The sequence below is a fragment of the Carassius auratus genome, unplaced genomic scaffold (genome assembly GCF_003368295.1).
Source record: "Carassius auratus strain Wakin unplaced genomic scaffold, ASM336829v1 scaf_tig00215878, whole genome shotgun sequence".
Classification (NCBI taxonomy): domain Eukaryota; kingdom Metazoa; phylum Chordata; class Actinopteri; order Cypriniformes; family Cyprinidae; genus Carassius; species Carassius auratus.
Window position 1 is genome coordinate 499,265 of NW_020528288.1, and position 26,888 is coordinate 526,152.

A 26,888-nucleotide genomic window follows, 5' to 3' on the forward strand; every position below is an offset into this window, starting at 1 on the left:
AAACATCAATCGTTTGTCAGTGACACAAGTTTATTACATTATTGCTGAGAAACGTCTATCATTTATCACAATCTATCACAGTGAACTATATTTATGATCACTTTTTTTTCTCCATGAGCAATTCCTGGTCTCTGTACTATTCTACAACCAAATCTGATATTTTATTTTACCCTTTTTAAGCATTTACATTAAATTCACTATAACAATTGCCTATCATATGAATAACCAAAAGCACAGATTATAGTTGCTAGTTATAGCTGTTTAGTCCAGCTTGAGTGACAATTAATGGTTTAATTATGTAGAGTATAAGCAGCCACAGAATGATCATTACAGATGACCATTTACTGAATGTAAGCTTTAATGTTGCTAAAATCCACTATAAATCCAGTTTGCTGACAGAAAGATTACACAGAAAGGTATTGCATCAGATACTTGTGCTTATCAGATTGGTGGTTAAAGTAATTGTTTAGTAATTTCTTTTTATTTCTTTCCCAGTGTGTATAGCATTTCAAAGTTGTCACAGACATGTTGATGCTGTAAATGTAATGATTCCCACAAGTCCTAAAAGCCACAAGAACCCTAAAACGGAAGCATATTTTGTGGAAGCTACAGAGAATATCACCACTGCCATAGAGAATATTGTTACTTGTCTACATGCCATCTGTTTGATGTCTCAGGATGAAGCCAAGTGTGACAGTTATGGAAGACAAAATAAATAAATAAATAAAAACCGAAAATCAGATTACTTAAGACAGATAAGGGGTTTCTGGTGCAAATCTATGGATAAATGAGCTAAACAAATTTAGATTTGCTGTTTTTTATGCTCAATTTATCAATTGTGTATATTTTGGCAACATGAAAGTGACCTTATTTAATAAATCTTGGTGCGTTGATAACTGTTATATTTAATTTTGAAATCTAACTACCACATCTAACACAAAATCATCAAAAACGCCTGCCCTTGAATGCCTCTAGGTTAAACGCAGTGTCCAAGAACCTCTTCAGCTCAGCCAGATGAGTGAATTTGTTTCCTGTGGCAGGGGCTGCTGCAGGGTCACGGCCAACATACCTAAAATGAATGTGAAAGTTTTTAGTTTGGTGTATATAAGTTTGATTTAGGCTACATCAAAAATTTAGCTCAAAGGAATAATTCACTGAAAAATTTAAATTACATCCAAGATGCACTGTAGATAAGTTTTTGTCAGCAAGTTTTTACTTTTGGGTGAACTATTAAGAAGAGACTCACCAAATCGGATTCCTAGAGTGCACTGTCAGGAAACGTGGCCTTATGTAATCATAGTAGCCCATATTCTTGTGCTCCTCTTGACACCATATGAGTTCAGCATTACTGTACTTCTCAACCTCAGCCTTGATGAGGTCAAAAGGGAAGGGTGATATCTAAAGGGGAAGAATTTGATTGTGAAAACAGTCATTTTTGCAGTGTCATTACACTTTACACCACAGGAAACTATAATTGGCAACCTGCTCCAATCTGACAATTGCAACATCCTCCTCCAACTTCAGCTGTTTTCTCTCTTTTGCCAGCTCATAGTACACTTTTCCGGTGCAGAAGATGACCCTTTTGACTTTTTCTGGGTGTTTGGATGCAGGACCACCATCTTGAATTATCCTTAGGAATTTTGTCCCTGCAACATAGATGAATTAGATAAGGCCAAATTATATTCCCAAAAGCTGGACAGAATTTAAAGTCTACCAGAATCTTGTACCTGTGATCATCTCATCGAAACTGGAGCGTGCCTCGGGCAGCCTCAGTAAAGACTTTGGTGTGAAAATGATCAGCTGAATAAGAATATGAAAATGTGGTCAGTCAAACTATCTTTGATTTATAGTTGCGATCAGACACTTTTAAACTTTAAACTTCCATCTACTGGAATACAGAAGAGTAGTTATAAAAACACAGCTGTGAAACCAAGCAAAACAGTAAATTAAGAGCACTTTCATACAAAACGAACAATATCATCCCCAGACGCTCAGTTTAATTTGCTCAGGAAGAGATTTTCTCATGCTCCACAAACCTCTGCATTTCTCCACAACAGGGAATCACTTTAGACAATTGCAGTGGCACAGAAGCAAAAAATGTTGGGACATTCGTCAAACTTTCACATAAAATCTAAGTTTAAGCTTTAGTTAATAAAGTACATCAAACTACCTTCACAGCAGCTGTGAAATTAATCTTAAGACTAAATTCATAACACCTATGTAGCACAAAGTACTACATCTTTCAGTATACATTTTCTCTCAAATTTTGGGATCAGTAAGATTTTTTTATGTTTTTTTTATGGAGACTCTTATGCTCATCAAGGCTGTATTTATTTGATCCAATTTACAGAAAAAAAAAACTAATATTCTGAAATATTATTACAGTCTCTAATATTGGTTTCCTATTTTGATATACTTTAAAATATAATTTATTTCTGTGATGCAGCTTTTAATTTTCCTCAGCTATTACTCCTGTCTTCAGTGTCACATGATCCTTCAGAAATTGTGATTATTTTTTATTTGATTCTTTGATGAATAAATAGTTAAAAGGGACAGCATTTATTCAAAATCTAAATCTTTTCAAACAATATAAATCTTTACTTTAACTTTTTATCCATTTAACACATCCTTGCTGAATGAAAGTATTAATTTCTTTAAAAAAAAAAAGAAAGAAAAAATGTACTGAACCCAAACCTTTGAATAGTAGTGTATATTTTAAAACAACATTTCTGTTTTTTCTGTATTTTTTTTAACATTTTATCAAAAAATCCTTTAAAAGATTCAAAGGTCCCAATAAATATTAAGCAGCACAGCTGTTTCCAATATTGATTTTAAATCAGCATATTACAAAGCCGATTCTAAAAAAGTTGGGACACTGTACAAAGTGTGAATAAAAACAGAATGTAATGATGTGGAAATTTCAAATTTCAATATTTTATTTAGGATTTAACATAGATGAAATATCAAATGTTTAAACAGAGAAAATGTTAAGGAAAAATAAAAGTTGATTTAAAATATCATGGCATCAACACATCTCAAAAAAGTTGGGACAAGGCCATGTTTACCACTGTGTGGCATCCCCTCTTCTTTTTCTAACAGTCTGTAAACGTCTGGGGACTGAGGAGACAAGCTGCTCAAATTTAGGAATAGGAATGTTTTCCCATTCTTGCCTAATACAGGCTTCTAGTTGATCAACTGTCTTAGGTCTTCTTTGTCGCATCTTCCTCTTTATGATGCGCCAAATGTTTTCTACGGGTGAAAGATCTGGACTGCAGGCTTGCCATTTCAGTACCCGGATCCTTCTTCTACGCAGCCATGATGTTGGAATTGATGCAGTATGTGGTCTGGCATTGTCATGTTGGAAAATGCAAGGTCTTCCCTGAAAGAGACAATGTCTGGATGGGAGCATATGTTGTTCTAGAACTTGGTTATACCTTATAGCATTGATGGTGCCTTTCCAGATGTGTAAGCTGCCCATGCCACACACACTCATGCAACCCCATACCATCAGAGATGCAGGCTTCTGAACTAAGCGCTGATAACAGCTTGGGTTGCCCTTGTCCTCTTTACTCCAGATGACATGGCATCCCAGTTTCCAAAAAGAACTTCACATTTTGATTCGTCTGACCACATTTAAATGAGCCTTGGTCCAGAGAAAACTCCTGCCCTTCTGGATCATGTTTAGATATGGCTTCTTTTTTGACCTATTGAGTTTTAGCCGGCAACGGCGAATGCCACGGTTCATTGTGTTCACCGACAATGTTTTCTGGAAGTATTCCTGAGCCCATGTTGTAATTTCCATTACAGTAGCATTCCTGCATGTGATGCAGTGCGGTCTAAGGCCACTATTTTCCGCCGCAGCATTGGGGGAATTACTCTGCCCATCTTGACTTCTGAGAGACACTGCCACTCTGAGAAGCTCTTTTTATACCTAATCATGTTGCCAATTGACTTAATAAGTTGCAAATTGGTCCTCCATCTGTTCCTTATATGTACATTTAACTTTTCCGGCCTCTTATTGCTACCTGTCCCAACTGGAATGTGTAGCTCTCATGAAATCCAGAATGAGCCAATTTTTGGCATGATTTCAAAATGTCTCACTTTCAACATTTGATATGTTATCTATATTCTATTGTGAATAAAATATAAGTTTATGAGATTTGTTAATAATTCCATTCCTTTTTTACTCACAATTTGTACAGTGTCCCAACTTTTTTGGAATCGAGTTTGTAAAATGATCTCTGAAGGATCATGTGACACTGAAGACTGGAGTAATGATGTTGAAAATTCAGCTTCCCTTCACAGGAATAAATCATATTTTAAAGTATATTAAAATAGAAAACTGTTATTTTAAATGTTTCTCTGTATTTTTGATCAAATAGATACAGGCTTGATGAGCATAAGGAAAACATTGAAAATCTTACTGATCCCAAACTTTCCCAAACAAGGAAAAAGTTTTATCTTACTGGCTTTCTGAATGGCAATACGATTTGCCTTCTAAGCACATGGAAGTAGTTGGCAGGTGTTGAACAATTGACCACGATCCAGTTACAGTCATAGAGCTGCTGGACCTCAAAATCTCCAGTGAATTCCTTAAATGAGGCAAGCAAAGCAAAGCCCATTAAAAATATCATGCAAAAAATAAATACATATAATGTTTCAAAGTAAAAGTTGGTAAAAACAAAAAACAAAAAACAATTCTATCATATTTCAATAGATTTATAAATTCATATATTATTATATAAAAATCCAAAATAACACAAGGGTTTGATTTTTTACGATTTCCACGAAAGACTTCCTTCGCATTAAGAGGAGATTCATGAATTGATTTAATTTCTGACAGTTTTTTTCAATAACCTGTTTAATGATCACATCTTGTAAATACTGATCAGGCTTGTAATTAGAACCATTCTTGTCACCCCACTGCTAGACTAAACAGGAAAACAGTATTAACGAGAACTATATTAAGCATCAAACTAATTGGTAATCAGTGAAGTGTGTCCATTTCAAACTACCTGTGGCCATTCAGCATGAGGCATGGCAGGAAAGGGCCACTTACCGGATAGCGATCAGGGTCATCCTTGCTCATCTGCAGGAAGCGCTCAGGCCGTGCTGACGAGTGCTCCGGGCCCTGCTCATTAGTGCAAACACACCAGCACTAATGAGAGTAGGTCTATCAAACGCCACACTAAGCTAAAGAATTATAGCCTCATTTATTGGCTCAGACCAAACTTGAGTCATCATTATTGATCTTAGTACAGCTATTCTGCCTTTGAGTCAAGGAAAGGACTGACAAAGATTTAACCCTGCAGTTTATCTCTGCAGGAAATTAGATTCAGTGGTCAATATAGGATTGTTATGACCTACTGACTCTAAAAATAGCATTTGCTTTGATATGGTCTAATAGGGCAAAGGCAGAAGTATCTAAGGAGTTAAATAATACATGATATTTATTCTACTGTCTTGTGTTTTTTCAATGACATGCTACTGGAACAGATATATCTGTATTAAGATACAACAAAGCTGATGAGGAAAAATATGCAAGAGTGTATATATACAGTACATTACCAATCGGCACATTTTTAAAAATGTTTTTAAACTAAGTCTTTTATGCTTTCCAAGGCTGCTTTTATTTGATCAAAAATAGAGTAAAACACTAATACTGTCAAATATTATTATGATTAAAAATATTTTTCTTTTATTTTTAATATATGTTAAGATTACATTTATTACTGTGATGGCAAGGCTGAGTCTTAGCTTAGTATTTCAAAAATGATCCTATTATGATGATTCAGTGCTCGATTATTATTAGTGTTCAATGATTAACATTTTTATTTATTGCTGATTTTCTGCTTAATAAACATCTCTTATTATTTTTTATGTTGAAAACAGTATTGCTGCTTAACATTGTTGTGGAAACCATGATATACTATTATTTAAAAGTATGATGCAAAAGACAAAGAAAAAGAAAATAAATTCATAATGATTTATTAATTATTGATCAAAAATAAAATAAAAGGCATTCATAATGCTAAAAAAAGATTTCTATTTCAAATAAACTCTCTGTTCATAAAATAAACCTAAAAAAATAAATACAATTTCGGCATTTCTTCTAAAATATTAAGTGGCAAAAAAAAAAATTCAACATTGATAATAAGAAGAACTATTTTCAATAACTGAGAACCAGTAATAATTGAGTATCAAATCTGCATATTAGAATGACAATCTGACGTATCTGGTGACATTGAAGACTGGAGTAATGATGCTGAAAAATTCATCTTTGCCACCACAGGAATAAACTACATTTGAAAACAAATTCAATTAGAAAACAGATATTATAAATTATAATAATATTTCACAATGATTTAACTATATTTTTGATCAAATAAATGCAGCCTTGTTGAGCATAAGTGCATAAGAAGAAGACTTCTTTCTAAAACATTGAAACAATAATGATTAGTCCAAACTTTTGAGTAATACTGTATAATATGTCAAATGCCATCAGCAGACTCACCATTCCCTCCATCCCATGAGGCAACATTAAAACAATGCCATTGTGGCGGACCCACTTGGCCTGGCCTGCAGAGATGAACTGGTCTATGATGCACTGGGCTGTGTTTTGGAAATCGCCAAACTGAGCCTCCCAGCACACCAGGGCATTTGGACTAGCCATGGCAAAACCCAGCTCAAACCCTTAGCAATATGAACATGTCAGAATACTTGGACAGAAAAATATTGTTACATAAAAGCTTCTTAGTATGGATTTTGCAAATAGATGTGCTGCTGAATATTCGGTGCAGTTTGTTCTGTACAAGCTGATCATTTCTGAAGGTAATTTTACAGATATCAAAAACAAGGAATACCTTGGACGTTTATTTATTTATTTATTTATTTTTGTGCACGCTGATTGATAACCAGATGCAAATTGAGCTCAGTAATTCTTACCCAAAACGCCATATTCAGACAAGGAGCTGTTGCAAACTGTGTAGAGAGCCTGGTTCGGCCACAGGTGGTTCATCGGAATACAGAAGCGCTTATCAACTTCCTGATCATGCAAGACGTGGTGACGGTGACTGCAAAAACATCACACACACATTTATAATAAGAAGAAATGTTTCTTGAACACCAATTCAACATATTATGATCTCTGGAGGATCATTAGACATTGAAGACTGGAATAATGGAATACTTGTGTGTGTGTGTATATATGTGTGTGTGTGTGTGTGTGTGTGTGTGTGTGTGTGTGTGTGTGCGTGTGTGTGTGTGTGTGTGTGTGTGTGTAAAAATTTATAAAATAAAATAACACCTTAAGGATTTTCTTAGGAATCTTTTCTTAAGTTGTAATGTCAGAGGCACTCTAACTCTTTATGTCCTATCAGTGTGAGACATCATGGGCGGCAGTGAATTTCGGAGAGGAGATGTGATGCGTTTTGCTGGCTTACTCTGATGTGATGTTCAAACCAGCCATCAGACCCAGTGCGATTAGACAATCTTTAAACTCCTTTAAATATCACAGTAATGATGTACTATGCTGGCCGTCCCGATTTACAAGGAGTGCATAGACATAACAATAATTTAAATACAGTATTAACACACATATGTATATTTCCCAACAAGCTGGGTAATTCATATTTGACAAATATGGGCTCTTTTGAAAGATAATGTTGTGAAATGGAGAATGTAACCACAAGGAATGTGTTCAGGCTAATTGGGGTCTGTCTGCCATGCTCATTTAATCACAAATGTAAATCAAAAGCGGCTCTTTAAGCTAAAGTGTCCTGTCTCTGTGGGTTAGCTCTGGAAACACAGAGAATCTGGGGAGTAAACAGTTTCCACAGTGCATCAGCTGTGAGTTGGATTCATCAATCAAGGGACCAGAGCACAGTACTCAGTGCATACCCAAACACAGTAGACTGAATCAATTACTCATAGCCATTAACTCCCTGAGTAACAAGCAGAACCAGCAGACTGGAGCACACCAATATGTTCACTCCCTGAGCCTTTGCATGCGAATAAAGATAGAACTGCATATACGCATCGGCAAACAATCTACTTTGATAAAAAGGCTCATATCACACAGAAGCTACTTTGCTGACGTCTTTTCACCTGCGTTTTACCTTCATTATGTTCTAAACAAAGCATAAAACTGTCCAGTGTAGCTCATTGAAAGGAAACTCTAGAATCAAAAACTGTAAAGTGAATCTGTAAATAATGCCATTTGTGGTGTGATAAATTCAGTTGCTCTGATGTCTCAGTGTGTACTATTTCAAACAAACCTGACTGCCAAAATACCTTGCTCTTGACAGTAACAAACAGAAGTGGGAGTATGTGTCTGTACCGACATAAAACGGGTTTTCTTCAGAAGAAGTACCGTGACGGCACCATGTGGGTATTTCTCAGAGGACTCTGTGTGCGTGTGACAAGCTGACGTCATTTGTCAATGTGTTGACATTTTAGTTTTAATGGAGCCATAAGGTGGAAAATATATACTTGGTTATTTTTAGTTACAGAAATCTAGTCACTTAAGGAATGGAAAGTGGCCCAATATGTGAAATCACGCTGTTTAGAAAATATATAACAATAACTGATGGTCTTCCATGACTGCATGTGCCAAACTGCCACTTTTTGCTCCATTCACAAAACATAAAACAGAAAAAGGGAGCAGCCACAGTCATTTTTTATAAAATGGATTGACTGTCTTACCTAAATGTTCCTCTTTCCACATCTTGTCCACTGAGTCTTACATGAATACCATCCTTCAGCAAAGAGCCGAATGCCATGTACTCTGCCAGGGCCCAGTCCACAGTGCGCTTCGCAACCATATCTGCTCTGCCTCGAAGGATACGTGACAAGCCTTGAATAACACAGATACAGAACATACAGAAATTTAAAATTTTAAAATAATTTTGTATCTTTTGTTGAGTGATACTTTGAAAATAAATTACATTTACTAGAAACCAAAAGTTGTAAAACTTCGATATTGGCTTGACAAAGCCCTGTTTGATAGATAAGCTAGAAAGTAGACGTTTTCATTGGAAGTCTATGGGATATTTGTCTGTCATGCAGCAAAAGCGTATAAGAGAAAACATACACAAGTAGAGTCAGAAAAGACCAAACGTCTGTGCTAAGCTTGACGGGTGTAGATTTAAAGTTTTAGGATGAGTTACATTAAAAAAAAATTGTTATAAAAAATGCATCAGAAGAAAAAGCAAAATGTATAAAAGCTTTGTCAAGCCAACATAATTAACCTTGCTGTTTTTATTTACAAACACACACACGCACACACACACACACACACACACACACACACACACACAAATACATATTTATTTTTTGGCTTCATGAAAAAAAAAATTTTTATGCATCTGGGACCATTTAAAAAAAGTTTTTTAGAACAAGGAAGTCATCAGCCCGTTTTTATGACAGTGAAAACAGGGGTACAGTTAGGTGAATTGTTTGAAAAATACTGTGTTTTTTTATGCCAATAAACTCTAGTAGTTTTGTTTTACTTGAGAGTTTATTATGTGAGTCTAGGAGAGCATAAGCCTAAGTGGACATCCATGACATGTGGAGTCCCACAAGGATCAATTCTTGCACTGCTCTTGTTTAGCCTGTATATGCTCCCACTAAGTCATATAATGAGAAAGAACCAAATTGCCTATCACAGGTATGCTGATGATACCCAGATTTACCTAGCCTTATCTCCAAATGACTACAGCCCCATTGACTCCATCTGCCAGTGTATTGATGAAATTAATAGTTGGATGTGCCTTAACTTTCTTCAGTTAAACAAGGAAAAAACTGAAGTCATTGCATTTGGAAACAAAGATGAAGTTTTCAAGGTGAATGCATACCTTGACTCTAGGGGTCAAACAACTAAAAAACAAGTGCATTTATTGAGTAAGTCGTTAAGCTGTGCATTTATTGAATGAGCACCGTGCGATGTCCGAACTGATTGCACTGTATTTTACATATTCACTGTATTTTATGTCAAATCATTTTATATTTTTAAATGTTTTAAATTCATTTTAAATAAGTATATTTTTATCATCTTCAAAGTTTTTAAATTGCTTGTTTTATTTTTGATGATTTTTACATTGTTTTATCTAAAGCACTTTGAATTACCATTGTGTACGAAATGTGCTATATAAATAAACTTGCCTTGCCTTACTGGCAAATGACCAATAACCTTATACTAATACCTACCAAATGTATCAGACAAAAAATCATCTGAAAGATCGATTTTAGTTCAAAGTTCTAAAATATGTTTTATGTCTATGCCTTCTACAGTTCATGTTTATGAGAATCAACCCCATCAGGGTAGCCTGGTTTTTCATACATGATATCTCATTGGACTAAAGCACTGGTCTGTGTCAGAGAAATACGTTTGCCGGTGGGTTGATCTGATGCTTTGAGGTAGTTGTGCTCAGAGGCAGGCCATAAACAGAATTAAGCTGGAGGGCTACGGTGGTTAGGGTGATTTAGCAGAATTTAAGGCAGCCAGATTGGAGTCAGCTCTTTAAGTGCAATGGTCCCATAGTGCAACTCCATCAACCCACTATAGCTCCCCTGCGTCTGCTGCTCAGTGAAAGAAAATGATGACCCATGTGGAGCAATGAGACATTCCTATATCAGGAATGTCTGAGGATCATCTGTCAGGGTTCCTTGATGTTCCACACCATTACCACCATCATCCTGCAATACTTTAATGTCAGTTTCCAGGGCTTTGTCCCTAGTGGTTAAAGCTTAACAGTACATAAGATATAATCTAGTTGATGAACTGACTGCTGGAAAAGGCCTCCGGGACTCCACAGCAATAATTAATGTGATAGTTCAAGCAAAAGTGAAAATTAAGTCAACATTTACTCACTCTCATGTCTTTTTAAACTTTGTATGCATGCTTTCTGTCTTCCATGGAATGCACTTTTGCTCTTTTCCAAAAACACAAAAGTAATCAAAATTTTAAGCAAAAATGTTAAGGATAATTTTTCAGTGATTTTTATTTAATGGTAAAATCATATGGCATCTGAAGATTTTAAAATATCAGAATATAACCAAAATGTTGTATGGACTAGTTTTATGATACTTTTATAATGTGTATTTAGGTGATTAAGTTCAGGGATTAAGCTTTTCTAGTTTTTGAACCTACAACAGTTACCAGCCTAGATTTCTACCCACTGAGCTACAACACCCCAAGTTAAGGAAATCATATCTGTATAATTTAGGATAGAATTGAGGCTTCAACACTGCAACAAACAAACATCCGAATTAAATGCTAAAATACATGAAACTCACCACTGTGAATTGCAAAATCTTTCAGAGGGACTGAGCTGGCTACCTCACCAATGTGCCTGAGCTCCTCTTCGTTTAGTCCAGTGAAAGGGCAGCTCATGCTCTTTGGCTCTCCATCTAGTTTGAAGAAGTCTTAAACACAAGATCTAAATCAGTGGTGCTCAACCAGTGGGCCTTTAAAAGGGCATCTAAAAGAAGACTAAAGAGGACTTAAAATGATTTCAAATAAGACAAAACAAGCATTAAATTCAATTTCCACAGTCTTGAAAACCCGAATAGGCAAGGTAGTGTGATCTCTAGACCTGGAAAACTGTTACTGTATAAATTCATCTTAAAATGCCATTGGCATTTTATAAAGAATATAATTTTAGTTTTATTATTTTAAAATATTACAATATTTTACTGACAATAAATTATGAGTAAAAAGATTTGGTTACACTTTATTTTAACTTGTCCTTCTTACAGTGTAATTATGCATTTAAGGTTTTGAATAAGATTAATTAACTACATCTACTTACTATATGGTTAAGATCGGTTTTTGCTAAGGGTTACTTGCATGTAATTATGCATAGTTTATTGTTATCATAATAGTAAGTGAATGTAATATGTGTAACAAAGACACCTTAAAATAACCTGTTAACAAAGATTTTAGAAATCCTTACACTTTATCTAATAAATCACAAATGGCACATATATTTGTATTATTTTTAATTCCTTTTTTGAATTTACAGAAACTAGGAGTGCCCATAGATTAAAATCTGATTAAAAGTTAAAAGTTTTAAAAACAAAACTAGGACAAGTGAACCCTCAAAAATGATTATGGACAAGAACAAAATTTGACCTGAATCGAGCTGAATAATGACTAAATTATTTTCTCAAATTGGTAAATAATTCATGATTTTTGCAACCAAATCTATTATGGCGTTATTAAAGAGTGATGTCAATAAAGTAACCGGACTCCTGAACAAAAAAAAAGTAAGCTGAAAAAAAGTGATGAATGCAAGATATATATATACCTATACTGTTACTTAACTAAACTAAATCAACACTGAATAATGACCCTACTGTCTTTGATAGCACTGTTAATGCTGAACTGAACTTTTTTCATAATGAATGAACACAATTATTAGACTGAACTGACTGATGCTGAATAATGACACTATTGTCTCACTACAGCTACTTTAAATAAAAAAATGGATTTGCCTCATTTTTGAAGCAAGCATTATTGATTCTGTTATTTTCCTGTTCAATAATGTGAAGCTGCTTTGAAACAACCTGTACTATATAAAAACCGCTATATAAAATCGAAGGTACCATGATTAAGTTGACAATGGGAGGAGAGTCAAAAAGTTAGAGAAACCCTGATCTTATATTTTCAATGAAACTCCTAGCCTCTATAAAGTCTTCAATATGTACCTGGCCACGGAGAGTCAAGCCAGTGGCGGATGTGTAGGATCTTCTCATCTTTAGAGCTGGTATACGCCTCCTCACAGATCTTGTCATATTTAGCAACCTCCTCCTGAAAACAATTCACAGTACAGCGCTACCCCGCCATCCACTATATTCATCAAAAAAACCCAGACACATGACACATTCGTGACAAATTATTAATTAATGATTCATGGCACCTATGTGCTACGGCGTAGAGAAAACAGCAAGATTCCAGTTACAATTTATTCTCTAAGTGAAATCCCCTGAGCTATGTCAGCGAGTGAAGAGTGACAGGGATGCAGTTGTAAATAAAACGAGCTGTCGCCGGGCGAGACAAGGTGTCAGCTATCGGCACTGGAGGGATGGTTTGGTCCGACGATTGTGGTTTCTACGGCGACACAAATCTGAGGGTGGTTGGGGGGGAAGGGGGGCTAGCTCTGAGCCCAGGGAACGAGAGTCCGGGTCAGCGGGTGAAGTATGAAACGTGTCATCACCAGAGCGAAAAGACATTGGCTGAGCATCTGAAGGCAGCCTCCATCAATTGTCAGGAAACAATACACAAACGGCACAGGAAACCCATCACTCCCTAATAGGCCAGGAAAACAACAGCTGTGGAAAAGATGCTTTAGATGAGTTAAAAAGGTCAGTTAGGATGACCTGTGGGAGGAACAACAGCAGGTGGACATTTTCACTTTACATAATGACACAGTAATGAGATTTCCATAGAGTGAGACGCAAACCTCAAACTCTTGCAGTGTTACAACTCCCTCAGAGATGAGCTTGTCGGCGTACTTCTTCAGCACATGTTCCTGTTTCCGGATCTGCTTGTACATGAGGGGTTGGGTGAACATGGGCTCATCCATCTCATTATGTCCAAACCGCCGGTAACACACCTATAAAATACACCAGCAACGTCAATACAGGTGTATAAATAGGCAAATTCAGTATCATTAATCAACCAAACATTTTCTATTGTCTAAAACACTATTTCCACTGCTTACAAAAAATTTTATTTAATGTCTATCCTTTTTTAAACTGATCTGTTCTGTTCTGCATATTTAACAGTAACAAATGAAAGTTGCATTAAGATATTTTAGATGTTGTTTAATTCCCAAGTGAGTTCTCAAATACATTTCGTCAGTGTTCAAAATGAGTCACTATGCCGTGCCACTCAGGATCATGTGATCGCAAACGCAAACCTAAATTACTTACTTGAAGTGATTAACACATAAAACAAGTAGCTAAGGGCGTTCAGGAATGCTAGCATTATCTAACCCTATCTGTTCAGGTCTATATTAACCAGAGATATTTAAAAACATATTTAACTATTATCCAACCATGTTGTTGGAAACTGGAATCACAACACAAACCCAAATATATACAAAGTATTGCTGATGAAATCCAAAGCTTTCTGACCATGCATAAACAAGGAAAACTACCATATTCAAGGCCCAAAGAGTTTTTTTTTTTTTTTCAATTGTACACAAAATTTATTCTTGTAGCTTCTTGAAATTAAGATTGAACCACTTATGTCACATGGACTATTTTAACAATGTCCTTACTACCTTTCTGGACCTTGAATGTGGTATTTGTGTTTTCCGAAGAAGAAACAAAGGTTTTATGGGTTTGGAAAAACATGAGGCTGCGTAATTAATGACAGATTTTTTTGGTGAAGTATCCTTTTAAGGGTGTGAACAGGCCTTTAGTAGTGAGGACACTTCAGTGAGCTTTTCTGCATGGTTACATTGTTATACCAGGTCGTGAGAAGAGAATCATTAAGACAGATTTGTTCAACAACTCATTCACTGAGTCATTCAGGAATGTTTTTGAGTTCAAAACCAATTCATTTAGAACCACTGATTCATTCACAGACAAAACATAACTACTGTACAGTATATTGCTCAGGGATGCACAACCAATGATAATGCTTTAGCTTTGCTATGTAAAAGCTGCCCAAGTAACTGGCCATATTGTCTCAAATATAAGTGGCCACTGAAGTAGAAAAAAAAAAGTTAAAAGTTAGAGTTAAAAGTTTTCAAATTGTGTTTAAAAATAATTAAGTTTTAAATATCTGTGGAACCCGTGCAGTACCTTCACCAACTATTGTTTGACTTGACATCCCTAAGTTTAAGAGAAAACATAGTGATTCTTGTTGTGTGATCGAGCAGTCCTTTCCAGTAAGTAATTTACCGTAACATTCAGTGATATTTTCTGTGATATGTAGGATGTGTCTTCACAGTATTTACCAGGTCTATCACCACATCCTTGTTGAAAGTGTTTCTCCATTCTGCAGCAACCTTACAAACATACATCACAGCCTCTGGGTCATCAGCGTTGACATGGAAGATGGGTGCATTGACTACGCGAGCCACATCCGTTGGGTAGTGAGAGGAACGTGCCATTCGGGGATCTGTGGTGAATCCAATCTGGCAACATCAGATAAGACTCATCAATCTACAACATACTAAAAGGTCAAAGGTTAAGGTTTTATGTAAGTCGATTCTAATAGGAAAGTTTGATGTTAACCTGATTATTGACCACAACATGGATGGTGCCATAAGTGGTATATGAAGGCAGTTCACTGAGATGGAAGGTTTCGTAGACGACTCCCTGACCCGCAAAAGCAGCGTCACCATGCATTAAAATAGACATCACCTGTAAAGAAAGGAATTGATGGTTTAAAAAAACATTCCAAACAAATGAGCCACTATACAGCAGAAAATTTGTGGTTATATTTTACAGTGACTCATCCTAAAAGATAATCTGAAGATAAATGTAGTACCCTCCTTCCTTCAGTGTCTCCTCTGTAAAACTGCTCTGCCTTGGTCTTGCCCTGAACGACAGGATCTACGGCCTCTAGGTGAGAGGGGTTTGCCATCAGAGACAATGTGATATTCTTATCTGTTTCCCTGTTTATCCGTTCATGGTACATCCCCAAGTGATATTTCACATCTCCTGAACCCTGAAGAAAATTGAAGTGTGAAATGTACATTAGAAATGCAATAAGAGAACGAGAATGAAATGAAAATCATCTTTCATCAGGTGAAATTGCATTACCTCATCTGCAGCCTCAAGTTTGGGATCGAACTGACAGAATATCTGATCCAGGTCTTTGCGAACTACATTGGCCAGGACGTTCAGTCGGCCTCTGTGTGAATCAGACATTGTGTTATTATTGCTAGGGTGGATTCATAAGAGCAGAGTGAGATTGAACGGAGCAGGTTTTGGAGGTACCTGTGAGGCATTCCCATAATTACACTCTCTATACCAGCTTCACTGGACTTGTCAATGATCATCTTCAGGGCAGGGATGAGAACCTCACAGCCTTCCAAACCAAAGCGTTTCTCTGAAGACCATTTCCGAGCAAGAAAATCTTCAAACCTAGAACAATGAACCAAGTTCATCGTAAAAATACTTTTAGTGTCAGCTTTACTTTACTAAATTAAAAGGAAGAAATAAAATGCAGTTTGGTTCCAATATAAAAATGGGTTTAAGCATGGAGAAATAATACTCTAATAAGAAGACAAGAAAATAACACAAATGCTGTACTTTATTTTAAAGATATGCACCGTGTTGAGCGAACCAGCCTGGCCAGCAAAGTCCTCTTCTCTCTGTCAGAAAACGTCATGATTCCTGGAGTTTCAAACTTCTGTCTGATCCACTGGCACTGCTCCATATTGTTGATGAACATGAACTCCACTCCAGTATGACCACAGTATGATGTCTGGAACATTCCACGCAAATTCTCTTTACTCTTTCATTCATTAATGCATTCATTTTAGAAGGATAATTAAATATCGGCATAATATAAGCTTGCCATATTTGCCCAAATTACATCCTTTCAGAAAAGCTAGTCAATGCCGTATCTGAATCAATACAAGCACAAAATCAGCTAATGAGGAATGAGGAAAGAGTGTTTCTACTCAAATACTGGGTGATATCAGAGTAATCCGGCAGCTACCCACCTCAAGTCTGTGTATGATTTCTCTCAGTGGGAGTGTGCTTTCATTTCCCCCGATAAATGTGGTTAGTGGCAACTGGAATGATTTATCCAGATCAGATTCTTCCAAGCCGTAGGACCCTAAAGATTAAAGAGGAGAAGCATATTAAAGCAAAAAAGCAACATAAAAATACTGTAATGAATGTTAATAAGATCCCTGCAATGGTTCTTTTTAAACCAAATATTATGCATTACAGTGATGTAAAGATGTATTGATTATGGTTCCAAAAAATCTGTCAAACATTTAATATTAATGATACGCAGTATATTATAAAGTACTATTATTCATTTACACACACAAAAAAAAACTTTTTTCTGAATTATACATAAAGTAATGGTTTCCAGTTTGTTTGTTTTTAAACAGCCATAACTGAGGAATGACGCACAGTCTCAAAAATGGATAGGAATGATTTATTGAATGAATCTGATTCAAACAGCTGCCTTACAACACTCACTAAAAAGAAGCATTCACAAATCAGACATCTCAGCTTGTGCTGTGTTAGATGATGCTTCCAGGAAACGCTGCCACAAGCGAAAGTGTCCTTTTTGACAGAATGGGAGTTATTGATTTACAATGAAGAGTAGTATGGGAGCTGGTGGAATTCAGATTATGTTCGTATATGTATAGTTTGGATGCGATCTGAGCTCCGCATGCGTTGAAATATTAGAATTTTTGCATATTTAGGACTATAAGATCAGTGATTAAAACAAAGCGAGTCATTGTTTTCAGACAAACTGGAGATTATTTGTTTTGTGCAGATCTATTCAGACTTTTATTAGTCATTAATTTTACCATGGTGAATAAGCAGAGGGTAACAGCTGCTTCACAACCAATTTTAAAAAGAAGATATCCAAAGAAACCGCACAGCGACAGACACTACATTTTCTAGATTTGAAATTAATGTAGCACATTTTTATATTTCACCACATTTTCAACCATTTAGTCACAGCCTAGAGCCCCGATATGTAAATCCTAACTAACATGATTACCAATTTCATGGTTAGTTACACCCCGAAACGGTGAAAGAAAACCAGGCAATCATAGTAGGTTGTAAATGCTTCCTGTAGATAACACTGGGGTCTATCAGTAAGACTGTGTCTCCTCAAGAGAGGAGCACACACAAGAGGAGACAGGTGCAAATTGAATTAAAGCCACAGTACAGATAAAGAGGAAAGATACATCATACCTAAATTAAGAGCCTCTGGTCCACTACAAGCCCTCATTAGCTGCACAGGGGCTATAGGAAAATCTCTGATAAAACCTGACCTGACCGACACAATGAGAGTGTACTGAGGTAAAAGAGGCATGTTTTGAGAGGTCTTCTCATCAGTTATTACTCTCTCTTTTTCGATCTGTTGTGAATACATGTCCTACATCCTTCTACTCTGGCGACACTAAAGGCAATAGGACCCGACAGGAGCAAAGGGGAAGATTTATGGGCCTTTATCTCAGATAACATTAACCTGTGCTTGCGATTGAGTCTGGGGCATAGCTCTCCCTTCCAGCCCCTGTCGCTGTCTGAGACTGGGGAATCTGTAATGGCCGAATGAGGAATGGTTTGCTGACCACATACCGCCAAAAAGCGGACACATACGCACTCTCTCTCCCCTTTTCCATTAATCGAGCACTATGAGTCACCAAATTACCAAAACGCAAGCAGCAGTGTTACTAAACTTCATTACAATAATCTTGATCCTTATATAATATGAAGTGCTATCAGCTCTGATTATGAGATTGGGAAAGCAACTTCCAATGATCTTCGGAAGCCCTGAGCTAAAATGAAAAGACTGATCTAAAAGATTAAACAGAGGAACATCTTAGAAATAGCACGGCATTGGGTTTTATGTGCAGAGAATCCATATATTCTATACATTCAGCATATTTAATCGTTAATGTTTTGCATTTTAATGATATAGGGGTCACAATTTGTCATTTGATAAATGGTCTAATAACTGGAAGTCCTCACTTTGCAATGAAAGTGTTTTTTTCCAGTCGGGTCCAACAATCTAATTTTCCTTTCATAATTAAAAAGGAGATGTATGCAGCGGAAGGGTGCAGCTTTGTTGCTACAGTGACGTATAAACACAGTGGCTGGGGTAGGCAAAGTCAGCCACCAATTACATTAGACACAGCTCCGGTAGCTTGAGCTGCCTTGTAAAGCAAGATAGAACTATAGCGCTGATGGTAGACAAAATAAACCGCAAAGACAAGGATTTAAAATAAAAGTTAAAAGACAAATATTGTTGTATATTTTTGGAGGCCTGAAATATGTTGGTCAATGACATAAGAGTGTCTATGATAAAAAAAAAAAAAGAATAATAATGATAATAATAATAATAGTCGATTTTAAACATTCTTAGAAATATATTGTTTGTATTAATATTGGTTTCATATGATGAAAATATCTAAATTTTATGATATATATATATATATATATATATATATATATATATATATATATATATATATATATATATATATATATATATATATATATATATACTTTTACAACCTGAACTAACCTTTCCTTGGCATAAAAAATATAAAATTCTAAGACATTTTAAGAAATGATCTGGACACATTGTCTCATGTAGTTTTTTTTTTCAGAGCATTTTTTTTTTTTTTTTACATTTTATACAAATATGCATAATTGATTTATTTTTGTTGTTAATTAATAATAAATATATAAATATAGACAGGTCTTACTTTTTTTTACATACATTGTGATACAGAAATGCTTATCTTAGCAGATGACAATGTCAACATATGTGTGATTTGCATTATAATGACTAGACAAATATGTCACTGTCATGTCATTAAATCTGTAAGATGCAATGTATTTAGCAATAAGAAGTTCCTTTTCAAAGAGAAGTGTATTACTCAGCAGGTGAGGTATTGAATGGTGCTGAGGGGGAGGCTAACAAAGAATAATAACAAAAGCACTCTTAAGGATGAGCCCCAAGCAAGGAACTAAGTCAGCATTTACTGGATGTTTTCATAACAAAGATCCTTCTTAAAGTAGGACACTCAAAAATAATTGAGTGTTTATTAGAGTCATCTTAAATATGCTAAATAGGTATCTCACCAAGCTTGTCAATTGACGTGATTAAATCTGAGGGAACGAAGGAATCCAGATCGGCAGTGAGGATGCCAAGAGGGTCCAGCCTGGCCACATGGTGACCACGTACCTAAAGTGAGCAAAATGCATATGATTGAATGTGACTCGCCATCTCCATAACCACAGAAAAACAAGAACCAGAAGCAAGACTGAGCCAGGAAGTGCATTCCGTCAAACTAGGGGATATCTGACCCACACAAATATGAACCAGCGTGACACATGACTAACAAATCTCACAAGGATTCACAACAAGTTGAATATACAATCCCATCAGGCTGGCAACAGGAGATGGAAAGAAAATGCTGGCTTTGCCAAAAGACGAAATTTAATAAATCCCTATGATACTTCATTTAATTAATTAGAGGAAGCAGGGAAAATGTTACCACCTGTTTTGATTCAAGCAATCTCTTTGATATTTTCATTTTCAAAAGGGAAAAAAAGCTAGCCTAATTAGGTTAGACTTAATCACGTGATTTGCATAACTACACAGGGACACTATAAAATGTACGGCTGTACAGCCCCGTCTTTGATTTGTTGCGGCACAGTCCCAATGTTGGAGAATATGATTTGATTATTTGATCAAAATAATTTATTGTGTATCAGATTCTCTCAACTGAAAAAAATAAATAAATGAATAAAAAAACTACTCAGAAATTCTATATTTCTGTCTCTAATCTTCAGTTTAAAGGCCTATTCACTTCATAACACCCACACCAATACATGGAAATGTTCTGTTCAAAATAAGCACACACTGCTGGAAAATAAAAATGTTATACCTTCAATATTGTTCCTCTGTGCTGTTATTGTTATAGCTGTGGTGTAGACTTTGCTATTTTGATACTTTATTATTTTTTAAAACTTAGTTATGGTTATCATTCAATTTATCATTGGTGGTTAAATGGAATAGTTCACCCAAAAGTAAAATATTAACTGGAAATTAACCTTCAGGCCATCCAAGATGTAGACATGTTAATTTCTTTATCAGAACAGATTTGGATAAATTTAGCATTACACCAGATTAATGGGTGCCATCCAGTGCTTTAAATGGGTCGGTACGCACCGGTACTCAGTACCGCCACTTCCATATATAGCTCTTGAGCATACCGCCACCTCTCTGTGCTCCCAGAATCTGCTTTTAGCGTCCCGGTACGCTCATTTGGACATCTGTTTTAACCCTTGTGGATTGTTCAAATTCACTACCCTTTCGAGTTGTTCGGAATGAAAACATCCACTCAATTAAACTGCTGAAAAAATGTATCAGATTCATTTTTTTTTTTCATTTATTATGCATAAATCTGTTAATCAACCTCAGTCCTGATCAAAACTACCAAATGTTTTTTAAAAAATCCAAGATTTTAACTCTTTAATTGCCAAGTTCATAAATGATGTCACTGATTTGGGGGGAAAAACACACAAAATGACTTATTTTCAATATAAAAGTAATTGTGGCTGGATTTTTTTTTTACTTTTTATAACAGTCTTGGGCATGTCAACGATTAGTAGCAACATTGGCTTTGAAGCATTTTTAGTTTTTGTGCAGCATTAGATTACATTTTTTTCTCCCTAATTTGTTGTTGGTGGCTGTTTTTGCCCATTTAACTTCCATTATAATTAATTTTTTTGATTGCAAAGCCATGAAACCATGTAATCATGCATTCTTGATTGTTTGTGGTTTTCCCTTTTGGGAAGAGGTAAAATGTGTTAATTTTACAGTTGATCACTAGGTGGGACCATTAACCCTTTAGATAGGCCTGTGCAAAAAAAAAAGGCTTAGTTTCTGGCTTGTATATGGAGTTATATGGAGTATAACAGCAAATTATAGTGTTTGTGTGTGTGTGAGATTCTTGATTGTTGGTGGTTTTCCCTGTTGGGAAGAGGTAACATTTGTTATTTTTACAGTTGATCACTAGGTGGGACCATTACCCATTTAGATAGGCCTGTGCAAAAAAAGCTTATATGAAGCTATATGGAGTATAACAGCATATTATATTGAGTGTGTATGTGTGTGTGTGTTTGAAAGAGAGAGAGAGAGTGTGTGAGAGAGACCTTTGCACACTTACCTTAATGTATTTCAGAAAATCACAATATACACCTCAGCTCTGAGAACTACATGGAGTAAACAAAAGTGCATTTATGCACCTGCTGCCTTTTAATGGTGGTGAAAGTATTCGATTGTTAAGTGACAACGTAAGAAGCGCTGTTTCCGGGTCCAGGCCTCAACTCGCTTCACTTGAGATTTTACCTCTTCCCAAAAGGGAAAACCACAAACAATCAAGAATCCATGATTATATGGTGTCATGGCTTTGCAATCAAAAAATGTCGTTATTATGGAAGTCAATGGGGCAAAAACAGCCACCAACAACAAATTAGTGAGAAAAAATGTAAATCTAATGCTGCACAAAAACTAACAATGCATCAAAGCCAATCTTGTTACTAATCTTGGTCCCACTTTATATTAGGTGGCCTTAACTACTATGTACTTAAATAAAAAAATAAGTACAATGTACTTACTGTGTTCATATTGTATTGTAAAACACTTTTTCTGCTATTGACGTGGGATAGGGGTAAGGTTAGGGAGAGGGTTGGAGGTATGGGTAAGTTTAAGGGTGGGTTAAGGTGTAAAGTATGGGTCAACAGTGTAATTATAAATGTAATTACAGAAATTAAATACAGATGTAATTACATGTCGTTTTTTTTATATATATAAGTACAATGTAAAAACATGTATGTACACAATAAGTACATTTTACTAAATTATTAATTAAAATGTAAGTACATAGTAGTTAAGGCCACTTAATATAAAGTGGGTCCCTAATCTTTGACATGCCCAAGACTGCGATAAAAGGTCAAAAAATATCCAGTCCACTATCACTTTTTATATTGAAAATATGTAATTTTGTGTGTTTTTTTTCCCAAATCAGTGACATCATTTATGAACTTGGTAATTAAAAAGTTAAAATCTTGGATTTTTTTGTTTTTTTAAATTGGTAGTTTTTAAATTAATAGATTTATGCAAAAAAATGTGAAAAAATATTTATCTGATCCATTTTTACAGCAGTTTAATTTAGTGGATGTTTTCATCCCGAACAACTCGAAAGGGTAGTGAATTTGCCCACAGTGTACCGTTGAGTTTTTGAAAAATTTCAAAGTGGTGTAGCAATGTAAAAATGCTATATAAAAGCAAAACTATAAAAAAAAAAAATCAAGTCAAAGAAATGATACTCTAAACCAGGTGTTATGTTTGATGCTGCAGTTCAGAGCAAAGTGTCCGACTGCAGTACCGCATGCAGCACGTGCGTGCGGATTATGGGACAGATTGACATTGGAGAGATTATAGGACAGAGAAAGCAAACTCCAGCCTGAATCAAACGACATAACGCATTTGAACTCAAGCGGACCATCTTCATCTGCACGCAGCCAAGGTGAAATATATTTGTTATGACGTAGAGGAAGAGCTATGTGGACGCCGTTACGTGTGTCGCGCGAATAGAAACATATAACCTATGCGTAAAAGCTGTAACCAATCAGCAAATCGATGCATCTTTCCAAGTGTCTTCTTATATACTTACATTAGATGAATGTATTGGAAGTTAGCTCAAACACAGAGAAAGTTGTGGCCAAAATAAGACTCAACTCTACTCCCTAGTGGACGAAAACGTCCCCAACAACCCACAAGGGTTAATAGAGGGTTAATTTAATCCTTTGCTTGCGCTGCCGCTTTCCAGAGCGCCCTTCACAATGCACGCTTCCTAATTCGTCCCACCGAGAGCAGAGACTACATTAGCCATACACCATTGAGTTTTACAAGTGAAAAGCGCATGCGTCGCTTTCGCCGCTGTCAGTGTGAACAACTCAACGTGGCTGCAGAGGGTGCGTGAAACGCGCACACTCGGCTCGGTAAAAATACAAATACAGTGAACAACACTTAATATGATCTCCTGGCTTCAGACTCTGAATACTAAAAGAACACGGTCAGAATCAGATGGCTCTATGGTTCTGTTATGTTTTAGAATTTATTTTATGTAGGCTCCTTTTTTTTAAAAATTCAATACCCTTTTGCACATTTTATTTATGTTTAGTAGCTCTTTCTAAGGGTATTTCTTCAAAATCCTTTTGCACATTTTATTTATGTTCAGTAGCTCTTTCTAGCTCAAGCAAATCCGCAAACTAATAAAATTATTTATCATTTTTTATAAGGTTGTCTGTTGACTGCTGTATATAAAACCCCTTCAATATAGTTGTTGTTACCTCAGGGGATGAGGGGAGTCATCAACAAAAATAAAAATAAAATAAAATAAAATAAAATAAAATAGGCTATAATAGAGTACCGGCACCTCTTTTTGGCCACTTAAAGCACTGGTGCCATCAAAATAAGAGTTCAAACAGCTGATGGAAACATCACAATAATCCAGTTCATCAAATAACACCTTGTGAAGTGGAAAGCTGCATGTTGAAAAACAAGTGATGTAATAGGAAACTTCTCCAAAATCTGTTCAGATGGGGCAAAAAATGATATCACTATATCTTGGATGGGCTGAGGGTGAGTACAATTTCAGCAAATGTTAATTCTTGAGAGAACTAGACCTAGACCTAGAGCTCCTCACTTTACCTGATAGGCTCTGATAAGAGTGTGGACTGCCAAATGATCCTCCACCACCTTCTCTGACATGGCAGGTGTCTGGGACATGGTTCGTCCCTGGAGCAGCGTGGACAGACGCTTCTCTCCAGTCTCCTCTGAACCGCTGGCTTGGGCGTTACGAAAATATGCATCCCAAGACTGTTGCAAATATAGTAAAGCACATTTCAAAAGGTCACATTTTCTTATTAATTCAAAACAAAATGTTTCAGTGTCTTCTGACATTGAAAACACCATTTACTCTCACTCTCACTAATATAATTTCAATTCCATGTGTCAAAAGGAGAAATTTAGCCAAATGTCCAAGCTGTTTATTTTCTCTAGTCCCCGTCCACTTTTACTGTATAGAGGAGCTAACACTTTCTGCTAAATAATTCATCCTGTGTTCCAAGCAAGAAAAATTACATTAGGGAGATTGAATTATCACCAAAGCCATGGGTCTGAGTCTCAGGCAAAACATGAACTGATCAAATGTTTACCCTGAAAGCAATGTAAGTTGTTTTGGATAAAAAAAAGTGTATGCCAAATGCATACTGTCAAAGAAGAGTTCAAATTTTGAAAGTGCCTCAACTTATTCTATTTCTATTCTTATTCTACTAAAAAAAATACATTTTATAAAAAATAATATAAAAAATGACTAAAACAAAATTACTAAAACTTTCAAATTTAAATTAAAACATCAAAGAAAGAAAAATTAGAAATAAAATAATATGAAAATGACTTAAACAAAACAAAATTACTACAACTTTAACTACAAAGAAAATGAAAGCATCAAAGAAAGAATTAATTAAAATAAAATGTAATTCAAAATATTAACAAAATATAATAGCATATCAATGTTACTACCATAACACTTTGTAACACTTATGTAAAGTGAGTGTAAAGTGAGTAAAAGATGTTTATAGATTGAAATTTTAGCATTTTAGCATTGCATTGCACTTATCAGCAAGCACACTAGGTTTCTGAACCATGATGGAGTTGGAGTGTCTTTAGTAGATGTTCACTGCACCTCATGGACATTTTTGTGATCCTCCAGCCAAGCGTAGTACATCTCCACGACATAGCTGGAGCTGCAGGCCGCCAATGAGGGCTCAGCAGCTCTGCTCGAACAGTTACGAAGTGGGTCACAAACTCGCCTCCTTGACCCCACTTGCCCCCTCATCCATTGGCTACTGTTTCTTAGGGCACCAGCTAAGGACCTCAGCTGACTCATGTCTGAAAAACTTCATAAATAGGAAACACAAAGGTATTATATACATAGACTATATATATATATATATATATATATATATATATATATATATATATATATATATATATATAAATATATATATATAATATATATATATATATATATATATATATATATATATATATATATATATATATATATATATATAAATATATATATATATATATATATATATATATATATATATATATATATATATATGCTATAGATAGAGCATCATTTTTATGCGTGATATGGTTACAGTAATCCATATATACTATATATATATATATATATATATATATGGATTACTATAACCAGATCTCGCATAAAAATGATGCTCTATCTATAGCCTAGCTTCGAGTACCGGCAATTGACCTTCATGTCCACCTATTCAATGACGAATTGATTTGAACAACGTAAATGCCCGTTTCCACAATCACTACCAATACATTCGTCTAATGTAAATATATAAGAAGACACTTGGAAAGATGCATCAATTTGCCAATTGGTTACAGCTTTTACGCATAGGTTATATGTTTCTATTCGCGCGACACACGTAACGGCGTCCACGTAGCTCTTCCTCTACGTCATAACAAATATATTTCACCTTGGCTGCGTGCAGATGAAGATGGTCCGCTTGAGTTCAAATGCGTTCTGTCGTTTGATTCAGGCTGGAGTTTGTTTTCTCTGTCCTATAATCTCTCCAATGTCAATCCGTCCCATAATCCGCACGCACGCGCTGCATGCGGTACTGCAGTCGGTCAGTTTGCTCTGAACTGCAGCATCACACATAACACCTGGTTTAGAGTATCATTTCTTTGACTTGATTTTTTTAAATAGGTTTGCTTTTATATAGCATTTTTACATTGCTACACCACTTTGCACTTATGAGCAAACATTCAGTTCACTACAATTGCTTTAATGGGCACAATTAATAATGCACGAGTATGCACCTGATCTGTGGTGCCTATATGGAAAGGATCAGATACTACTTGCATTATGCATATCAGAGTTAGGTACCAATCAGAACTAAAAAAAGTGAGAGTGCCTTAGAAATCACAAATTTTGAATTGCAGAAGTAGTTGAGATGAAATTGCATAACCCTGAACTTAATATGAGTAAATGGGAAAATGAATTCAATTCAATTCAAGTTAATTTGTATAGCGCTTTTTACAA

At 35.6% G+C, this 26,888-nt stretch overlaps 1 protein-coding gene across 2 annotated transcripts; it reads right to left on the reverse strand.

Annotated features, from left to right (window-relative positions):
* Positions 1-12: 12 nt before the first annotated feature.
* Positions 13-26,537, reverse strand: ogdhl (oxoglutarate dehydrogenase L). 2 transcript variants are annotated; one of them, XM_026261517.1, is made up of 23 exons: positions 26,320-26,537; positions 25,488-25,701; positions 24,452-24,619; positions 19,810-19,912; positions 16,689-16,804; positions 16,293-16,447; positions 15,958-16,104; positions 15,781-15,871; positions 15,506-15,685; positions 15,250-15,378; positions 14,970-15,149; positions 13,464-13,616; positions 12,709-12,811; positions 11,296-11,424; positions 8,704-8,854; positions 6,946-7,073; positions 6,515-6,693; positions 5,060-5,131; positions 4,467-4,592; positions 1,728-1,800; positions 1,483-1,646; positions 1,247-1,398; positions 13-1,069 (listed from the first exon to the last, which is right to left on the reverse strand). In XM_026261517.1, exons 2-23 carry the CDS (start codon positions 25,689-25,691, stop codon positions 946-948), a joined length of 3,027 nt encoding a protein of 1,008 aa, XP_026117302.1. In that variant the 5' UTR covers positions 25,692-25,701; positions 26,320-26,537; the 3' UTR covers positions 13-945. The 2 variants fall into 2 exon arrangements, with proteins under 2 accessions (XP_026117302.1, XP_026117303.1); XM_026261518.1 differs by lacking the exon at positions 26,320-26,537 and adding an exon at positions 26,088-26,146.
* Positions 26,538-26,888: the final 351 nt, after the last annotated feature.

Bases quoted from the DNA above. Each gene is read 5' to 3' on its own strand.
- ogdhl (XM_026261517.1), bottom strand. From the start codon at position 25,691: ATGAGTCAGCTGAGGTCCTTAGCTGGTGCCCTAAGAAACAGTAGCCAA. The intron at 1,647-1,727 runs GTACAAGATTCT...TCTATGTTGCAG, and splicing joins TTTCGATGAGATGATCACAG to GGACAAAATTCCTAAGGATA. The intron at 1,070-1,246 runs GTGAGTCTCTTC...CATTCATTTTAG, and splicing joins CACTCTAGGAATCCGATTTG to GTATGTTGGCCGTGACCCTG.